Genomic DNA, 18,104 nt, shown 5'->3' with positions numbered 1-18,104 from the left:
TCCTTCTTTCCACAATCCAAACGGAGAGTTCCGGTGTAGGGTTTGGGTTTCTCCTCCTTCAGGGAGTCTAGGGCTATCTTCATCATGCCAATCACCTGCTCCAGCAACTGGCTCAAATGCCCCGGGTGATCTTCTTTGTCCTCGGTGAGGTGGAGGGACCTTTCCATCTCCTCCTTTCAGCCTGGTTGGTGGCTGCCTCGTTGGAGTGTCACCTTCCTTGTCTTTTTCTCCCAGTTGTTTTTCTTTCCAACACCCATCGACCACCGAGGTTTGTGGTTGCGCACAATGAGTAGGAAGACTCAGAGCTGGACAGCTTGCAGGGTTTCGGCCAGCAGGGGGGGCTCTCCTTTTGTGGTGGATTCTTCCTTCCCTGCTCCGTTGTCTGACATGTTCTTGCAAAGTTCCCCGGTAAGGGCTTTCCTTCCAGGCTCGCTATTACTGCAGAACCTGTCTAAGTCAGGGTCCACTTCAATACCTTATCCCAAGAAAGTAGAACTCGTGGAAGCGGTTTCTTCCAAAAGGAGCTTATATTAGGAAAAGCTGATAGTAGGCATAATAGACAGGATCTGAGGGTTTCCTGCCAGATCGATAGGTAAAAAGTATCCCAAGCATAACCCTACCCCATCGTTCACCCGGTCAGTTCAAACAAGCCAATCCCAAGGCTTTAAGTTTGTTGTGGGAAAAAGGAGATAACATCAGGCCGTCTCCAAGCTGCAGCAATGTTTAGGCGGCTCTTCGCACCTTCCCTTGCAAACATGGAGATAACGCAGTTGCCGGAGGTACATTCCATTCTCCTCCCCCCTTTACTTGCTGACAACAGGGGAGAAAGTTCACAGAGGAAAGAAAGCAGAAATAGCAAAGTGTTACATTGTAGCGATAGAGGAAAAACAAGGCAATAAACCCTAAGCACTTCCCCCCTTCCCTCCAGGAGTATGGCAGAACTCAGGGAGAGAAGAGAATGCAATTTGAGTTTAGAAGAAAAAGAAAAGGCCCTTTAAAATATGGGTTCTGACATGTCGTATGGATTGATTACAAGAAGACATTTCACTCCCTGCCAGTTAGTAAAAACATCAGAACCTTTGTGCATAGATTGAAAGACACAAAGGAAGACATGGTTGATGGTCAAAAGTAATATATTAGGTAAGGTTAATATCAAGAAAGGAATCTTTCAAGGAGACTCACTATAGTCACTACTGCTTGTCATTGCACTAGTTTCTCTGTCAACAATACTGAATAAGTCAGGCCATGACTATTAAATATCAAAAATACCTGCCAGGCTTATCCCCTCCTTTACAGGGAAGACCTGAAACTTATGGAAAAATGTCTATGGACATTCTCAGTCATCCAGGTCATAGTTATCCCAAAGGTGCTTTTTCATGAGACAACTGGACTTCTTGTTTTTCTTTGAAGATGTTTTGCTTCTCATCCAAAAAGCTTTTTCAGCTCTGACTGGATAATGGAGAATGGAAGGATTTATACTCCTTGCAGATAGCTGGCCATTTGCATTCTTTTAGAGCACTGGTGTCAAACTTGAATGTGTCATGTGACGTATTGTGACATATCGTGATTATTTTTGCCTTTGTGGAGCCGGAGTGGGCATAGCCTGCACGTGACACAGCCAGCCCATGGGCCACCAGTTTGACACCCTTGTATTAGAGAGTTGTTGAGGCCACCTGGTGGTTTATTTGTGTCATCAGTCACCTGAATAGTGCAAATAGGTGTGGAACTTCTTGGAACTGCTGAAAGTACTGTGTTGTAGACTAGAGATAGATGATGTTATATCCCTTTCCCTGTGTTGAGAGAGGGTTGCTCAATTTTGAAATAGATGGCCTCTTTGACCCCTCTTTCAAACCAGCAGTCCTCTCTGTCCAAAATGTGGACTTTCCTGTCTTCGAAAGAATGGCCTTTGTCTTTTAAATGCAGATGGACTGCTGAGTCTTGTCCTGATGGGTTGTTCTCCTATGTTGTGCCATGTGTTTATAAAGTGGTTGTTTTGTTTCCCAATGTACATATCTGCACATGGCTCACTGCATTGTACTGCATATACCACATTGCTCAGTTTGTGTCTGGATATTTTATCCTTGGGGTGGACATGCTTCTGCCTTAGTATATCTGTGGGACTGAAATGTGCACATACATTGTACTGGTTGTCCTCCTGAGCTTTTCCGATATTCATGCGACGTATAGAATGACAATGTTGCTTCATTTATTGTTCTCTTCTGTTATGTAGGAGTTCTTGCTGTGTCTTTTTTAGGATTTGATGAAGGTCCACCGGGGATAGCTGCATGTTTTGAGGATTTCCTTGATGTGTTTTAGTTCTTTTTCTTTCCCATCTATGTTGGTTGGCCTTCAGCTCAGTGGTATAGGGTTCTGATAACTCCCATTCTGTGCTCCAGTGGGTGGTGAGAATCAAAATATAAATATTGATCCATGTGTGGGGGTTTTCTGTAAACTTCAATATTAAGGCTTCTGTCTTCCTTATTGTGTACTGCAGAGTCCAGGAAGGCCAGACTATTTTCCTTAACCATTTCATAAACACATGGCACAACATAGGAAAACAAATCATCATCTATCTCCAGTCTACAAAACAGTCCTTTCAGCAGTTTCAAGAAGGCTCCACACCCATTTGCACTACTCAGGTGACCTGGATGACATAGATAAACCTCCAGGATTCTCTAAAACAGACATGTCAAACTCATGATGTCATGTGACGTGATGCGATGTATTGGAGCTTTTTCCCCATTGCCAACAATAGGGTGGGCGCGGTTTCCTCATGATGCATCCGGCCTGTGGGCTAGCAGTTTGACATTCCTGCTCTAAAAGAATGCAAATGACCAACTATCTGCAAGGAGTATAAATCCTTTCATTCCCCAGCATCCAGTCAGAGCTGAAGAAATTTCTTGGATGAGAAGTGAAATGTCTTCCAAAAAAAAAAAAAACAAACAAACTCAGTTACCTTGTGAAAAAGCTCTTTTGGGACACTTATGGAACAATGCTATCTGAAATTGAATCACTGCACAACACTTTCTGTATATATGTCAAGATACTGCAATGGAGTTTGGACTGGATAATCTGGAATCTGAAAACATTTGGAGCATCTCTTGAAAATATTGGCATAGACAAAGTCACCATCAGTCAATTGCAAAAAGCAGCTTTATAATTTATATAATATATAACAACTCCGCCTGTGGTGGGGACTGGGTGGATTGAATAGCTCAGCAGCTATTATCGCCAATCCCAAACCTGGATAAAGGAGGAGCATTAAGAGTAGAGCTAGCAACCCTACCCTGTAAAAACCTGACTGTTATAAAAAAGCAAGTAGAAACCAAAAACCAGACTAAAACCAGCATGTCAACACTGAGCCATCCTTGATGATGGCGCAGGAGTACCTGATGCAGGGTTTCATGTTGAGCACAAAAACTACTATGAAAGATGGAATGTACTTACCCTAGCTCAAGTTGGGAAGTTGGCATAATAATTGTATGAATTCAACAATTACCACCTAAATACATTGGTATAAGCAAAATGAGATGCACTGGCAGAGGTCGAATGATTAGTGAGAGAAAAGTCATTTTCACCCTGGTCATGAAAACCAACACATTCATGATATTGGATTGATTCTCAGAAAAAAGAGGATGATTGTGTTGGTTGAGTGGAAGCCTGTTTCCTATCCCACCATGTAAAATTTATCATTATTCAGATCTATGCACCAATGGAGGAGGCAAAAAAAGCAGATAAAGGTAACTTTTATGATCAGCACCAAGAGACACTTAATGATATTACCAATCATGACATCAAATTGGTTATCTGAGACCTGAATGCCTAGTTTGATGGACAAAGACATAGCACAGAAAAGTGCTCCCCAACCCTTCTGGCTTGGTGGCCCGGAAGGAAAGGGAGCAGCAGGGAAATATGTGCCCACGCATGTGCAAATGGGCGTGCACACAATGGCTGTGCTAGCTTGTGTGCATCTGTGCAAGCAGGCTGTGCACACCCACAGCATGTGAGCTGGTGCCCACACGCATGCGCAAACAGGCTACTGGTGCCCACGTGACGCTGCCAGTAGTGCTAGCATCTCCATGCATGTGCACATGGGGCTGCTAGTGCCCATGCGACAGTACTACCGTTGAGTGAGAGGGCTCGCCAGCTATTCCCAGGGCCCGGTGGCCAATAGGTCACAGCCCAGTACCGGGCCACGGATCATAGGTTGGGGATTCCTGGCACAGAATACGTTATTGGGCCACAGTTTGTCTCTACAAATGAATGATAACGGTGAATGCCTCATGTTATTTTGCTGAATGAACATTCTATGTATCAGAAACACATATTTGCCCTCAAGTGCATTCACAAGGCAACATGTTAACAAAATTGACTATATATGCATTTGTAGGCAGTGCTCTAGGTATTGCTTGATGTACACATCTAGTAAGGTGCAGATGTGAACTCAGTCCATTACCTGCTCATGGCATCACTCCGAATCAAGTTCATGAAAATAAGATGCCAAACAGCATGTCCTTTTGCAGCCCAGAAATTGAAGGATGCTGCCAGTTTCAACTTACATTGACCAACACATTTCAACAGCTATTGCAAGACAGCATAAACACTGGAGACATTTTAAACAGGCCATTGTCAACAACACCAACATAATAGAATGACATCAAAGTTCATGGACAGAATAATGGATTCCAGATGGTATCTGGAATCTCATTGACAAACACAGGATTGTAAAACATCAAAGAGATCAGCACCGAAAGAACAGCAGCAGAGGACAAATATAGAGAACTCGACCAGGTTAAGCAGAGTTGCTGGGCTCATAAGCGCATGTAGCTGGAAGGCAAGGGTACCAAGCCACAAGAAGTAGCAGATAGGAATGATATAAAGATACTATACCATATTGTTTGTGATCTAACCAATGTGAGTAGGAGTCTTAATGTTCCTATTAAAAACAAGAATGGGAAAGTTTTGCTCACAAGGAAAGAACAAGAGATGAGATTCAATAAACCTTGAATCAGTCAACCCCTAGTATGATCTATGATTTCAGTAATGGCGATTCCATTGCATTAATGGACATTGAACTGCACATGATTACAACCTAAAGTTCTACAAGCACTCTGGAATAATAGTGCCCTTTAGTGCACTGAAGAATAAAACCCCTGACGTAGACCAGACCCAGTGGAACTCTTGAAAGCTGGCAGAAATAATTTGGTAATGGAGATGACCAGGTTGTTAAACATGTGTTAGTGCATACAATGCATTCCTAATAATTGGTGGAAGGGAATTGTTATTAAATTTCCCAAAAAAGGGAATCTCAGTGATTATAATAACTGACAAAGTATCACTCTTCTTTCCATATTTGGCCAAGTGTTTTCAATCATTCTCCTTAAGTACCCTCAAGAAGCAATTAGTAAAATGCTGCAGAAGGAACAGGTTGAATTTCTTTGCAGCCCTCATGCCCTGAACAAATTCTCATGCTATGCAACATTATTGAGCAATACATTAGTTCCAGAGACCATCTACCATAAATCTTATAAATTTCAAGAAGGCTTTTGATAGCATATGTCAGAACTCCCTGTGGAACATCTTTAGAAAATATGGAATTCCAGATCAATTTATTAACACTTTAAAAAATCTCTATCAGAAATGAATTAAGTATTGTATAAAAAAAGTCATATAATATCTATAGAGATAAAGAACGAAATGTAAGAAGAGAAATAAGTTGATAGAAATATTTATACTGGAATGTTACGTCATGTCCAATGTTCTCTTTTTTAATTGTATTATAAATAAAAAACTTTTTTAAAAATCTCTATCATAACAGCAGTTGCTGTGTAAAGTCAATTGTGGAGCCCCAACTTTTTCAATATTTATACTGGTATTACACAGTGCTGCATTTTACCACCCTTTTTGTTTCTCCTTGCCATACTTTGTTTTGCACAAAGCAATGAATTGATCAAATGCTGGAATTCCCTGGATGAATCACACAAAGCTTACAGACTTTGATTTTGCTGATGATGTTGATTTTTTGGCAGAAATTAGTGCCTCCTTGCAGGATATGACTACCAACTCAAGAGATTGAAACTAGAAAAGCAGGACTATATATTAGAGTGGATAAGACCAAAGTCATATTGATTGGGAGTCACCCTCTTAACACATTAATCACAACTGGCCAATAACCAATAGAACATGACCAACAGTTTAGATACTTCAGTAACATCTTATCACAAGATGGCAGCACAGATGTATATGTGAAACACAGAACTGTTAAAGCTTCAGCAATATACCAGCACGACTTATTTGATCAACTCCAAAAATAAACAGGAAGACCAAGTTACAGCTTTAAAAGACAATCATTGTACCAACAGTGATCAACACCAGTGAAACATGGGCGATAACAGCATGCATAGCACAAAATCTCACTGTGTTCCATCAACGTTGCCTACGGAGAATTCTGGCTGTTATGACAGTGTCACCAATGAAGAAATTTTACAGGAAGTTGCAGGCCATTCTGATGAAACATTGAATGCATCTAACTGATCATATTCTTTGCCTGACACAACATCAATACCCAAAAAATGTTGTATGATGGGAGCTGCCAGAGGGAAAGCGGAGGTGGAGCAGACCATGCAAAACTTGGCATCAGATGTTAAAAGATGACTTGTGGACAGTGGACATCAAATGGGAAGATGCAGAAGATGCTGCTGCAGATAAGATTCATTGCAAGAAGCTTGTTGCTTTAGGTATGTCATACAAAAAGAACCGATGATGATGATAATATAATAATAAATCCTGACCCAGTTTGAACCATAAGACAAAAATAAAATGATAATAAATTGTACTTTGCACCCAAAAGTGATAATGATCAGCTGAGTTTGTTAAGAGCTGAAAAGGATTTCTACAGGTGAAAATAAACTGGGGAGGAAGAATTTACAGAATAACACAGTTGGAAGGTATCTTGGAGGTCTTCTAGTCCAACCCCCTGCTCAAGCAGAAGACTTATTATTTCAGACAAATGGTTGTCCAGTGTCTTTTTAAAAGTCTCCAATGATGAAGCATCCATAACTTCTGAAGGCAAGCTGTTCCATTGGTTAATTGTTCTCACTCTCAGGAAATTTCTCCTTAGTTCTAGGTTGCTTCTCTCCTTGATTAGTTTCCAACTATTGCTTCTTGTCTTGCATTCTGGTGCTTTGGAAAATAGGATGACCCTCTCTTCTTTGTGGCAGCTCTCAAATATTGGAACACTGCTATCATGTCTTCCTTCTTTTCACTATACTAGACATATCCGATTCCTGTAATCATTCTTTTTTATATTGTGGTGACCAAAATTGGATGCAGTATTCCAAGTATGGTCATATTAAGGCTTTGTAAAGCAGTATAGTCCAGGCCATGGTTTTCCCAGTTGCAATGTATGGCTGTGAAAGTTGGACCATAAGAAAGGCTGAGCGCCAAAGAATTGAGGCCTTTGAACTATGGTGCTGGAGAAGACTCCTGCGAGTCCCTTGGACTGCAAGCCGTTCAAACCGGTCAGTCCTAGAAGAGATCAACCCTGACTGCTCTTTAGAAGGCCAGATCCTGAAGTTGAAACTCAAATACTTTGGCCACCTAATGAGAAGGAAGGACTCACTGGAGAAGGGCCTAATGCTGGGAAAGATTGAGGGCAATAGAAGAAGGGGACGACAGAGAATGAGATGGCTGGATGGAGTCACTGAAGCAGTAGGTGTGAACTTAAATGGACTCCAGAAGATGGTAGAGGACAGGAAGACCTGGAGGAACATTTTCCATGGGGTCGCGATGGGTCGGACACGACTTCGCAATTAACAACAACAACATTAATACTTCATATGATCTTGATTCTATCCCTGTATTAAAAGCCCCCCCCCCAACTGTTTATATTCTTAAATGTTACCTTAATAATCCTTAAATTCTTGGTTAGAACTTGAATTACTAAATTTTCACCAGCCTTAGATTGTCAATCTAATTGTAGATTACCACAGATAATAATGACTATGGCAAAAGAAAACAAAGATAATTTCAATAGCGATGGGTGCCTTGTTGAAATTCCAACACATCTGGAGCACCACTTGAACACCTTGAGCAGTTACCTTCAGTCAATTGCAAAATAAAGTTTTATTTGGAACAGCTTACATCCAGCAACAATACCTTTAATATTAAACAACATCTGCCTTTCTTAGGTCCTTGGGAAGAACTCAATAGGTGGATAAGAATGCTGAATCTAGGCTAAATAACTAGCTGACTGCACTGAACCATAATAATGGAATTTAAAAAATAAAAGTGATCCAATCCACTTTGGAAGTTGACTGTGCCTATTTTGGGAATATGGCCATTAGCACTGCATTCAATGGTTCTTGAGCTGATGAAAGTTGAGCACCCATGGTTGAAAAGATAAATGAATAGACATTTTTAGAGGCAACATTGCATCCATCACTTGTACAACAAGATATGGCAGTGAGGATGAACAAATACTAAGGACCCAGCTAGTTCATGTATTGTTTTTGTCAAGTTTTCAGTAATTGCTTTTCTGATTCTTGTGTATATAACGATTTTCTATGCATGTCTGCACAATGTCCTTTTGTAAGTTTAGTTAGAAGTGTATTTATAGAATCATGCATCTTTTAACAGTGGCTATAAGAAATGCAAAGCAGCCAAAAGCAGGAGCTAAGTACAAACCTCTCTTCTCTTGCTTGTCTCAGTTCTTCTCTTTTATCTAGATAATTTTGACTAAAAAAGAGATATGCAGAAAGTTACAGGTAAAATAAAAAAACCAAGAAAGAAGAAAAATTAAGCAAGAAACAAAGGAACAGCAAATGATTCAAAAGCAGCTAAATCTTTGGTAAATTTCTACAAGAAAATATAGCATATTTGAATATACCCTCTTATTTAGCTATTTGTGTTTTCTTCCAATGGCTTGATCATTAAATGAAATGGCTGCTAAGTAAATAGTGGCTGAGGGACAGAAATGCTGAGAAGATCATTGGTTGCTGCCCTCTTATTTGCATCAATTACTTTCTACAATATCCTATGCTGAACTTTTTTTTGCCCCTTCACAGGGTGGAAACGTTGTTTAAATAAGCTATCCCTGAGATGCAATGTGGCCATTCCTAAAACATGCTAACTATACGTTAACAAGCTTAGGTCTGAGACTTTAATTAATTAAAACCCTTTGGCCTGTTCCAATTACTGCCTAAAATTGACAGATCTTAATCAGTTTCATAGTAAAGGCTTTTGTTATCCTAAACGTATACATTAGTTGGAAAATGAATTTTGTATTATTGTTTACTACTATTTTATTTGAGAATGATTGCAAACTGAGATAGATGCTAAATGAAATGTGCCTGCACAAGTGATTTAAACTGAAGTCTTTAGCACTGATAGAAATAAAGCCTCTTAAACTTTCTGTGGAAACTAAAGTCGCTTTACTCTTTTCTAATATAACTTTGAATACTAACATAAAATAATATAAAGTATAACATCTACCATGTACAATGTCATTCCTATTTCAATTTAGTTATTTGTGAAGACAGAAAAAAAATCAATTTATTGCTATACCATACAATGAAATATGAAAGCAGATAGCCATGCCATGCCTTGAAGGAGTGCTTTGCTTTGAATGAAGCATCCCTGGGAACTGCTATGTGGAATGACATGATTCCATTGATTCTAAAAGAGAAGCAAAGTGACTATGTTTACTTGATCTCTTCTTAGTCTGCTCCTGGAGAAGACTAAAGCTGCATGGCACTGTGAACCAAAAATAATCAGCCTGGGATTCCCTTGGTGCACATTGAAAGTATTCTAGATTAGGTAGTTATAGGAAATTGGGGAAGAGAAAGGAGTTGTTGTTTCATTTTCTTGTTGAAAACTGGAATAATTGTTTTGAAGAGTATCTTCTCTTTCCAAAATGTTCAAAGAAAGAATTTAAGAACTCGTTAAATTATGCATTTCAAAATTATGTTTAAAATCACAATGAATTTTGAATGTGAAGTAACCCACAGCTTTTCTTATGAAAGGCATCTGCAGTTATTAATATTTAATTTTGTTATTAAGTGACATATCAAATTTTATATCTGAAATCTTTGTTGGCAATGGAGAGTCACATGAGACATGTTAAAGACAGCTTCTTATGTATCTTCAAACTTACTGAATGTTTCTCTAAACAGAAAATACTTTATCCAAAGAATTAGATTTTCTTGCATGCTCAGAAGGGCAAAATTTAGACATATGTCTTAAGCAAGTAATAATTTAGACATATTTCTTAAGTGAGTAATACATACATACATATATACATGCATACGTATAGATAGATAGATAGATAGATAGATAGATAGATAGATAGATAGATAGATAGATAGATAGATAGAGTGTGTGTATGTGTGAGAGAGGGGGGGAAGAGAGAGAGGGAGAGGGAGGGAGAGAGGGAGAGGGAGAGAGAGAGGGAGAGAGAGAGAGGGAGAGAGAGAGAATACTTGAGTAAATGTCTAGTTTTCTCACACAGATACCCTCTCTGCCCTATCTGGCTATAAAATCTAATCTTGAGTTTTTATGCCTTACTTCCCAGTTTTCTTAAATGGAAAAAGAAAAATCAATGTGGAGATGCTAACAGGCAGCAAATATTTTTTAATTCTATCATATTCATTAAGGTAACAAATGATTAAAGAATTGTTGCTTACTTGAATTTATTTCTTTCTTCACGTTCTATTCTTTGCAGCCTCTCCTCTCTCTCCTGACGTCTCCGTTCTCTTTCTACTGCCAAGGACTCTTGGTGTTGTCTATATGATGATGTAAGGAGACCACCTAAAGATGTCCTATAGGTGAAGAAGAAATATTTATTGTTTTAAAATAAACTATTGCCTTCATTATATTTTCCTAGTTAAAGAAATTTTGTTAATTAAATCAGACTATTCCTTCATTAGTTATTCTATCCCTAAACAGTATTGTGTCCTTTCTTATTTATAAAATACAATGATTTCCCAGCTCTTACTAAAATGTGAATGAGCAATTGTATATCCTCTGATTGGATTTTAAATTTTAAATAAGAAAAGTGACTTAAGTAAATTAAGAAAAATAATTTATTCAATGTTCAATGTTCCTATTTCTTTAATATTCATTCCGTGTGAATAATGTAATTTTTAATTGTATTTCCAAAAGTAATTAACTCTTGTATGAAGCGACATATAAGTATAAGTGCTTTTGCTATTGCTCTTATACAGATGTGGGCCAGCAATTTGATGAAAATTACCAATTATCTGGTGCGTGAGGCTTAAAAAAACATATCTTCAAATCTATATTATCATTATAGTTTTAAATTGTTTAAGTTGTTTTGAGTTCTAACTATTCATTCAATCATTATCAATTGGGGATTCAATAAGATAATACTTCCCTTGGCCAAATACTGGATGAGGTGAAAATGTACATGTTCAGTAATCACTTCTATCTTCTATTCCATTACAGTGGTGCTTTAAAAAGTTTGTGAGCCCTGTTGAATTTTCAATATTTCTATTTAAATGTGATCTGGATATATGTTTATGAAGATTCTCGGTCATCCAGGTCCTAGTTGTGTCAAAGGTACTTTTTCAAAAGGCAACTGGACTATTTTTTAAGGAAGAAGACGTTTCGCTTCTTATCCAAGAAGCTTCATCAGTTGTGACTGGATGATGGGGGAATGGAAGGATAGGTTCTGATAGTTATGATTGGAGGGTGGGAGGATGGAAGGATTGCATTTCTTTGCAGTCATCTGATCCTTAGCACTTTCTCTGAGAGCCATTGAGGCCACTTGGGGGGTTATCTGCGCCCTCATACTAATCTGAATCAGAGTGGAAATGGTTGTGGAATCTTGGAATTGCTGAAAAAACAAACCACTTCACAAATGCATGGCACAACATAGGAGAACAAACCCATCAGGACAACATTCAGTGGTCCAATCTGCATTTAAAAGACAACGGTTGTTCTTTTGAAGACAGCAAAGTCAACATTTTTTATAGAGAGGATTATTGGTTTGAAAGAGGGATAAAGAGTCCATCTATGTTAAAACTGAACAGCCCTCCATCGACAGAGAGGAAGGAATACAACACCACCTATATCCCATCTACAACACAGTCCTTTCAGCAATTCTAAAAGATTCTACAATCTATACCACAGGTCGGCAACCTGCGGCTCCGGAGCCGCATGCGGCTCTTTGAGCCTTCCCCTGCGGCTCCCAGCCTCCTCTGCCTTTGCAGAGAGAGACAGAGACAGAGAGAGGCAATTGCGCTTCCCTGCCTCTCTCTCTCTCTCTCTGTGTGTGTGTGTGTAAAAAAGAGAGTGCACTCACAGTGTTCTCCGAGGAGCTGAAAAGCTTACTGCGCGGAACTCCTCCCTTCGCTGCGTCTCTGCAGGAAGCAGGAAGGGCAGGAGAGAGCTAGCTAGCCCAGCTAGGCTGACTCAGGAATTCTGGGAGTTGAAGTCCATGAGTCATAAAAGAGACGAGGTTGCCTACCCCTGATCTTGTTGGACAACAGCCTGAAGCTTGTCAGGTGAGCAGCAGATAGGAGAGGGGGGGGGGAGAAAGAGAGAGAGAGAAAGAGAGGGAGAGAGAGAGAGAGAGAGAGGAAAGAGCAAGAGAGAAAAAAAGAGAGCGGGGGAAGAGGAGTGGCAGACCAAGGGCAGATAGAAAGGGAGAGAGAGAGAGAGAGAGAGAGAAGAGAGCGAGAGAGGAGAGAGAGTGAGAGGATGAGAGAGAGAGAGAGAGACCCTTTTGACATCTAAATGAAGATAACATGCTATATCCTTTTTTACGTGTGTGTGTGTGTGTGTGTGGTGTGTATGTATATATATATATATATATATATATATATATATATATATATATATATAATATATATATAATATACATACATACATACATATTTGTTTTCTGAGGTTTTCGCGGGTATTTGTATGTAGGTCTTTGGTTGTTCGGGTTTTCTCCCGCGTAAAATTGGAAGTGTCTTGGCGACGTTTCGACGAAGTCCCATTCGTCATCTTCAGGCTGGTGTTTTCAGCTTCGTGCTTTGAGCAGCAATGTGTGGTCTTAGCTGTTTCTTCCTTTTAACTGCCAGTGGGGGTATGAACTGATTGGGTGGGAGCTTGGCTGTGTTCTGATTGGGTGGAGGTGTGTTCTGAATGGTTAGGGGCTTGGCTGTGCTCTGATTGGCTGGGGGAGTGTTCTGTTTGGTTGTGCTCAGGTTAGTCTGAGTTGCAGAGGGGTTTAAGATTTTGGGCTGCCTTGCTATTTTTGGCTTCTCGTTCGTGGTTGTGTCTCCTCTTCATGGAGGGTGTCAGTTTGCTTCATGTATGGATTGGAGGGGTTTAAAGTGGCTAATGATGCAGCTGTGGTCTGGCTTCTGGTTTGTGGTCGTGCCTCATCATCGGTGTGGCTTTGGGTTTGTTTTTTGCGTGGATGTGTGGTGGTGACATCCTGTGTGGTTTTTGTGAGTGTGGGTCTGGTATCATTTTTTGTGTTAGGGAGTCGTTTGTCAATAAGGGCGGGTTTCCAAATGGCTGGTAGGCGGGAGGTATCATCTCGCTTGTTCATGCTGTGTGGGCGTTTTTCTATCTCGATGGCTTCTCTGGTTATTCTGTTATTAAAATGTTCACTTTTGGCAATGGTTCTGGTATTTTTAAAGTCAATTTCATGTCCTGTGGCTTTAAGGTGTTGGACCAGGGAAGATGTTGGTTCCTCTTTTTTGACTGAGTTCTTATGTTCTTCAATGCGTGCACTTATTCTTCTGTTGGTTTGTCCGATGTATGTGGTGGGACAAGTGGTGCATGGGATTTCGTATACTCCTTGATTTTCTAATTCAATTTTATCTTTGGGGTTTCTAAGGATGGTGGATATTTTTCTGTTTGTGCAGAATGCTGTTTTGATGTTGTGTTTATGGAGGATCTTACTGATTCTGTCTGTGGTGCCTTTTATGTATGGGAGGAGGGCTTTGCCGTTTTCTTGTTCTTTGTCTTGGATTTTAGTGGGGGTTTCTTTTTGGATTAGGTTTGTAATCTTATTTCTATGGAATCCATTGGATGTTAGTACATTGGTGAGAGTGTGTAGTTCGGTTTTTAGGTGTTGTTCGTCAGCTAAGCGTTTTGTTCTGGAGATGAGTGTCTTGGCTACAGAGTTGATCTGTGCTGGGTGGTGGTGTGAGAGAGCGTGCAGATAGCGGTTTGTGTGTGTTTTCTTCTGGTAGATGGTGTGTCCTAGGGAGCCATTGGATTTCTTGTAGACTAAGACATCCAGGAAGGGAAGTTGGTTGTTAGCTTCTGTTTCCATGGTGAACTGTATTTTGGGGTGTAGGCTGTTGAGGTGTGTGAGGAAGTTGTCCAGTTTTTCTTTCCCATGTGGCCAGATTATGAAGGTGTCGTCTACGTATCTGAGCCAGAGTTTGGGTTTGTGATCCGATTTTTCTAGAGCTTGGGTTTCAAAGTGTTCCATGTAGAGGTTGGCAATGACAGGTGAGAGGGGTGATCCCATGGGTGCTCCTTCTGTTTGTTTGTATTTTTGTCCATTATAGATGAAGTATGTGTTGGATAGGCAGTGGTTGGTCAGATCTAAGATGTGTTTGGGGGGGTTATATTTGTTTTGGATAGCTGTCAAGGCTTCTTTGATAGGCACTTGGGTGAAGAGGGATATGACATCGAAGCTCACTAGTAGGTCGCTGGGCTGTAAGTTTTGTTTCTTTATGATCTCTATAAACTGGAATGAGTTTTTTATGTGTGAGGTGATGGATTCTGCATAGGGCTGTAGTTGTTTGGCGAGATATTTGGCTAGGTTTTGTAGAGGTGAGCCTATGGAGCTGACTATGGAGCCTATGGAGCTGACTATAGGTCTGCTCACCTCTACAAAACCTAGCCAAATATCTCGCCAAACAACTACAGCCCTATGCAGAATCCATCACCTCACACATAAAAAACTCATTCCAGTTTATAGAGATCATAAAGAAACAAAACTTACAGCCCAGCGACCTACTAGTGAGCTTCGATGTCATATCCCTCTTCACCCAAGTGCCTATCAAAGAAGCCTTGACAGCTATTCAAAACAAATATAACCCCCCCAAACACATCTTAGATCTGACCAACCACTGCCTATCCAACACATACTTCATCTATAATGGACAAAAATACAAACAAACAGAAGGAGCACCCATGGGATCACCCCTCTCACCTGTCATTGCCAACCTCTACATGGAACACTTTGAAACCCAAGCTCTAGAAAAATCGGATCACAAACCCAAACTCTGGCTCAGATACGTAGACGACACCTTCATAATCTGGCCACATGGGAAAGAAAAACTGGACAACTTCCTCACACACCTCAACAGCCTACACCCCAAAATACAGTTCACCATGGAAACAGAAGCTAACAACCAACTTCCCTTCCTGGATGTCTTAGTCTACAAGAAATCCAATGGCTCCCTAGGACACACCATCTACCAGAAGAAAACACACACAAACCGCTATCTGCACGCTCTCTCACACCACCACCCAGCACAGATCAACTCTGTAGCCAAGACACTCATCTCCAGAACAAAACGCTTAGCTGACGAACAACACCTAAAACCCGAACTACACACTCTCACCAATGTACTAACATCCAATGGATTCCATAGAAATAAGATTACAAACCTAATCCAAAAAGAAACCCCCACTAAAATCCAAGACAAAGAACAAGAAAACGGCAAAGCCCTCCTCCCATACATAAAAGGCACCACAGACAGAATCAGTAAGATCCTCCATAAACACAACATCAAAACAGCATTCTGCACAAACAGAAAAATATCCACCATCCTTAGAAACCCCAAAGATAAAATTGAATTAGAAAATCAAGGAGTATACGAAATCCCATGCACCACTTGTCCCACCACATACATCGGACAAACCAACAGAAGAATAAGTGCACGCATTGAAGAACATAAGAACTCAGTCAAAAAAGAGGAACCAACATCTTCCCTGGTCCAACACCTTAAAGCCACAGGACATGAAATTGACTTTAAAAATACCAGAACCATTGCCAAAAGTGAACATTTTAATAACAGAATAATCAGAGAAGCCATCGAGATAGAAAAACGCCCACACAGCATGAACAAGCGAGATGATACCTCCCGCCTACCAGCCATTTGGAAACCCGCCCTTATTGACAAACGACTCCCTAACACAAAAAATGATACCAGACCCACACTCACAAAAACCACACAGGAGGTCACCACCACACATCCACGCAAAAAACAAACCCAAAGCCACACCGATGACGAGGCACGACCACAAACCAGAAGCCAGACCACAGCTGCATCATTAGCCACTTTAAACCCCTCCAATCCATACATGAAGCAAACTGACACCCTCCATGAAGAGGAGGCACGACCACGAACGCGAAGCCAAAAAATAGCAAGGCAGCCCAAAATCTTAAACCCCTCTGCAACTCAGACTAACCTGAGCACAACCAAACAGAACACTCCCCCAGCCAATCAGAGCACAGCCAAGCCCCTAACCATTCAGAACACACCTCCACCCAATCAGAATACAGCCAAGCTCCCACCCAATCAGTTCATACCCCCACTGTCAGTTAAAAGGAAGAAACAGCTAAGACCACACACATTGCTGCTCAAAGCACGAAGCTGAAAGCACCAGCCTGAAGATGACGAATGAGACTTCGTCGAAACGTTGCCAAGACACTTCCAATTTTACGCGGGAGAAAACCCGAACAACCAAAGACATACATACATATACATACACACACACACACACATACATACACACACACAAACACACACACACCTATAATAAAGGTAAAAAAGAATATATGCAGTGTTATCTTATAAACAATAGCAGATTTCTCCATGGTAGATTTCTCCTACCATGGAGAAATCTGCTATTGTTTATAAGATCAACTGCAAAAACTGCAAAGGCAACTATGTGGGAGAAACAGCCAAACGCTTGAAAACTCGCCTCCACGAACACAAACTGGCCATAAAACGAGGCGAACCACACTCACAACTTTGGATGCATGTGGCACAACAAGGCCATCAGTTTGACTTCAATAACACCCTTATCGTAGCCAGTGATGCCACGAAGGGAGGTCGGCTGCTAAAAGAAGCCTGGTTCTCGAATAACAACTCAATCAATCGTCACATTGACTTGCACCCAGCACAACAAGCGCTACGAAAATGGAACTCAAACCATCATCCTTTATATCACAAAACTTACAATCAACATCCACAACGTTCTAAACCAGGAGCTACACCTCCTCCCTACCAGAAACAATCTGATATAGACTACCCAGAAACCTCCCAACAACATCAAGGAGAAACCACACCCCCTTTAATTGGAGAAAACAACAATAATGACATTGGAGCGCTTAAGAAATTTGAGGATAGAACCACTAAATTTAGCACTACCCATAATAATAATAAAAGTGAATATCCCATACAGAGAGGGGAGAAAAAACATGTGATGACGACCCGTTCGCTTGATAAAAGGGAAAGTAACATGAGCGGGGAATCTGCCCAAATACCAACAGACTTTTGCTCACAGAAATGGGGGGGATTTAACTTGAATATTGACCTACGAGGGAAGATGAGCATGGAGGACACCATGATGGAGGAGGATGATTCAAACATTGAAAAATACCACATCCAGTTGATGCTTGTACATGCGAGCGAAGATAAATACGGGAACACACAGCAGAGGAAAGATGTTAAATTGCAGCCGATGAAGCCCCGCCTCCATGGTAGTATACACAATGACATCGAACTAAATCCCCCCGCTGCAACGAGAACCAGTGCTGCCGAGAGAGGGCGGAACATAGCTCTAACAATACCCCCTGAGATCGACGGAGATGTGAACACAAGTGCTCGAGAGAACAACAGAAGAAATCTTTACTCCGATTCCCCCTCCCACCTATCAGCTGTTCAGCAGGGAATACTGGCACAGTCTAGGAACCAAGCGCAGACGTCTATGGAACCCATTTGAACCACCTTGTTAGAAACGGTCTCTCAGCCCTGAAGATGTTGGGGAGTTTTCCCAACGAAAGCTTGGCAACCTTTTAATATAGTAAAATACTTTAATTAAAGTATTTTAACTTT

General features: G+C 40.7%; 1 protein-coding gene across 7 annotated transcripts in view; it reads right to left on the bottom strand.

Moving 5' to 3' along the window:
- The window catches only part of FHOD3 (formin homology 2 domain containing 3), a 515,605-nt gene that overhangs the window by 167,922 nt on the left and 329,579 nt on the right, over positions 1-18,104 (bottom strand). For 6 of the 7 annotated variants that reach the window (XM_039327161.1, XM_039327164.1, XM_039327165.1 and 3 more), the window contains 2 exons: positions 10,683-10,817; positions 8,686-8,736 (listed from right to left, as the gene is read on the bottom strand). In XM_039327161.1, coding sequence (XP_039183095.1) covers positions 8,686-8,736; positions 10,683-10,817 — 186 coding nt within the window. The remainder of the gene's footprint in view (positions 1-8,685; positions 8,737-10,682; positions 10,818-18,104) is intronic. The other variant, XM_039327163.1, reaches the window with a different exon arrangement.

Source organism: Crotalus tigris, unplaced genomic scaffold (assembly GCF_016545835.1).
Source record: "Crotalus tigris isolate CLP2741 ecotype Arizona unplaced genomic scaffold, ASM1654583v1 scf7180000024351.1097467, whole genome shotgun sequence".
Taxonomy (NCBI): Eukaryota; Metazoa; Chordata; class Lepidosauria; order Squamata; family Viperidae; genus Crotalus; species Crotalus tigris.
The sequence above is the reverse complement of the archived record's forward strand: the minus strand, read 5'-3'. Positions and strand labels throughout refer to the sequence as shown.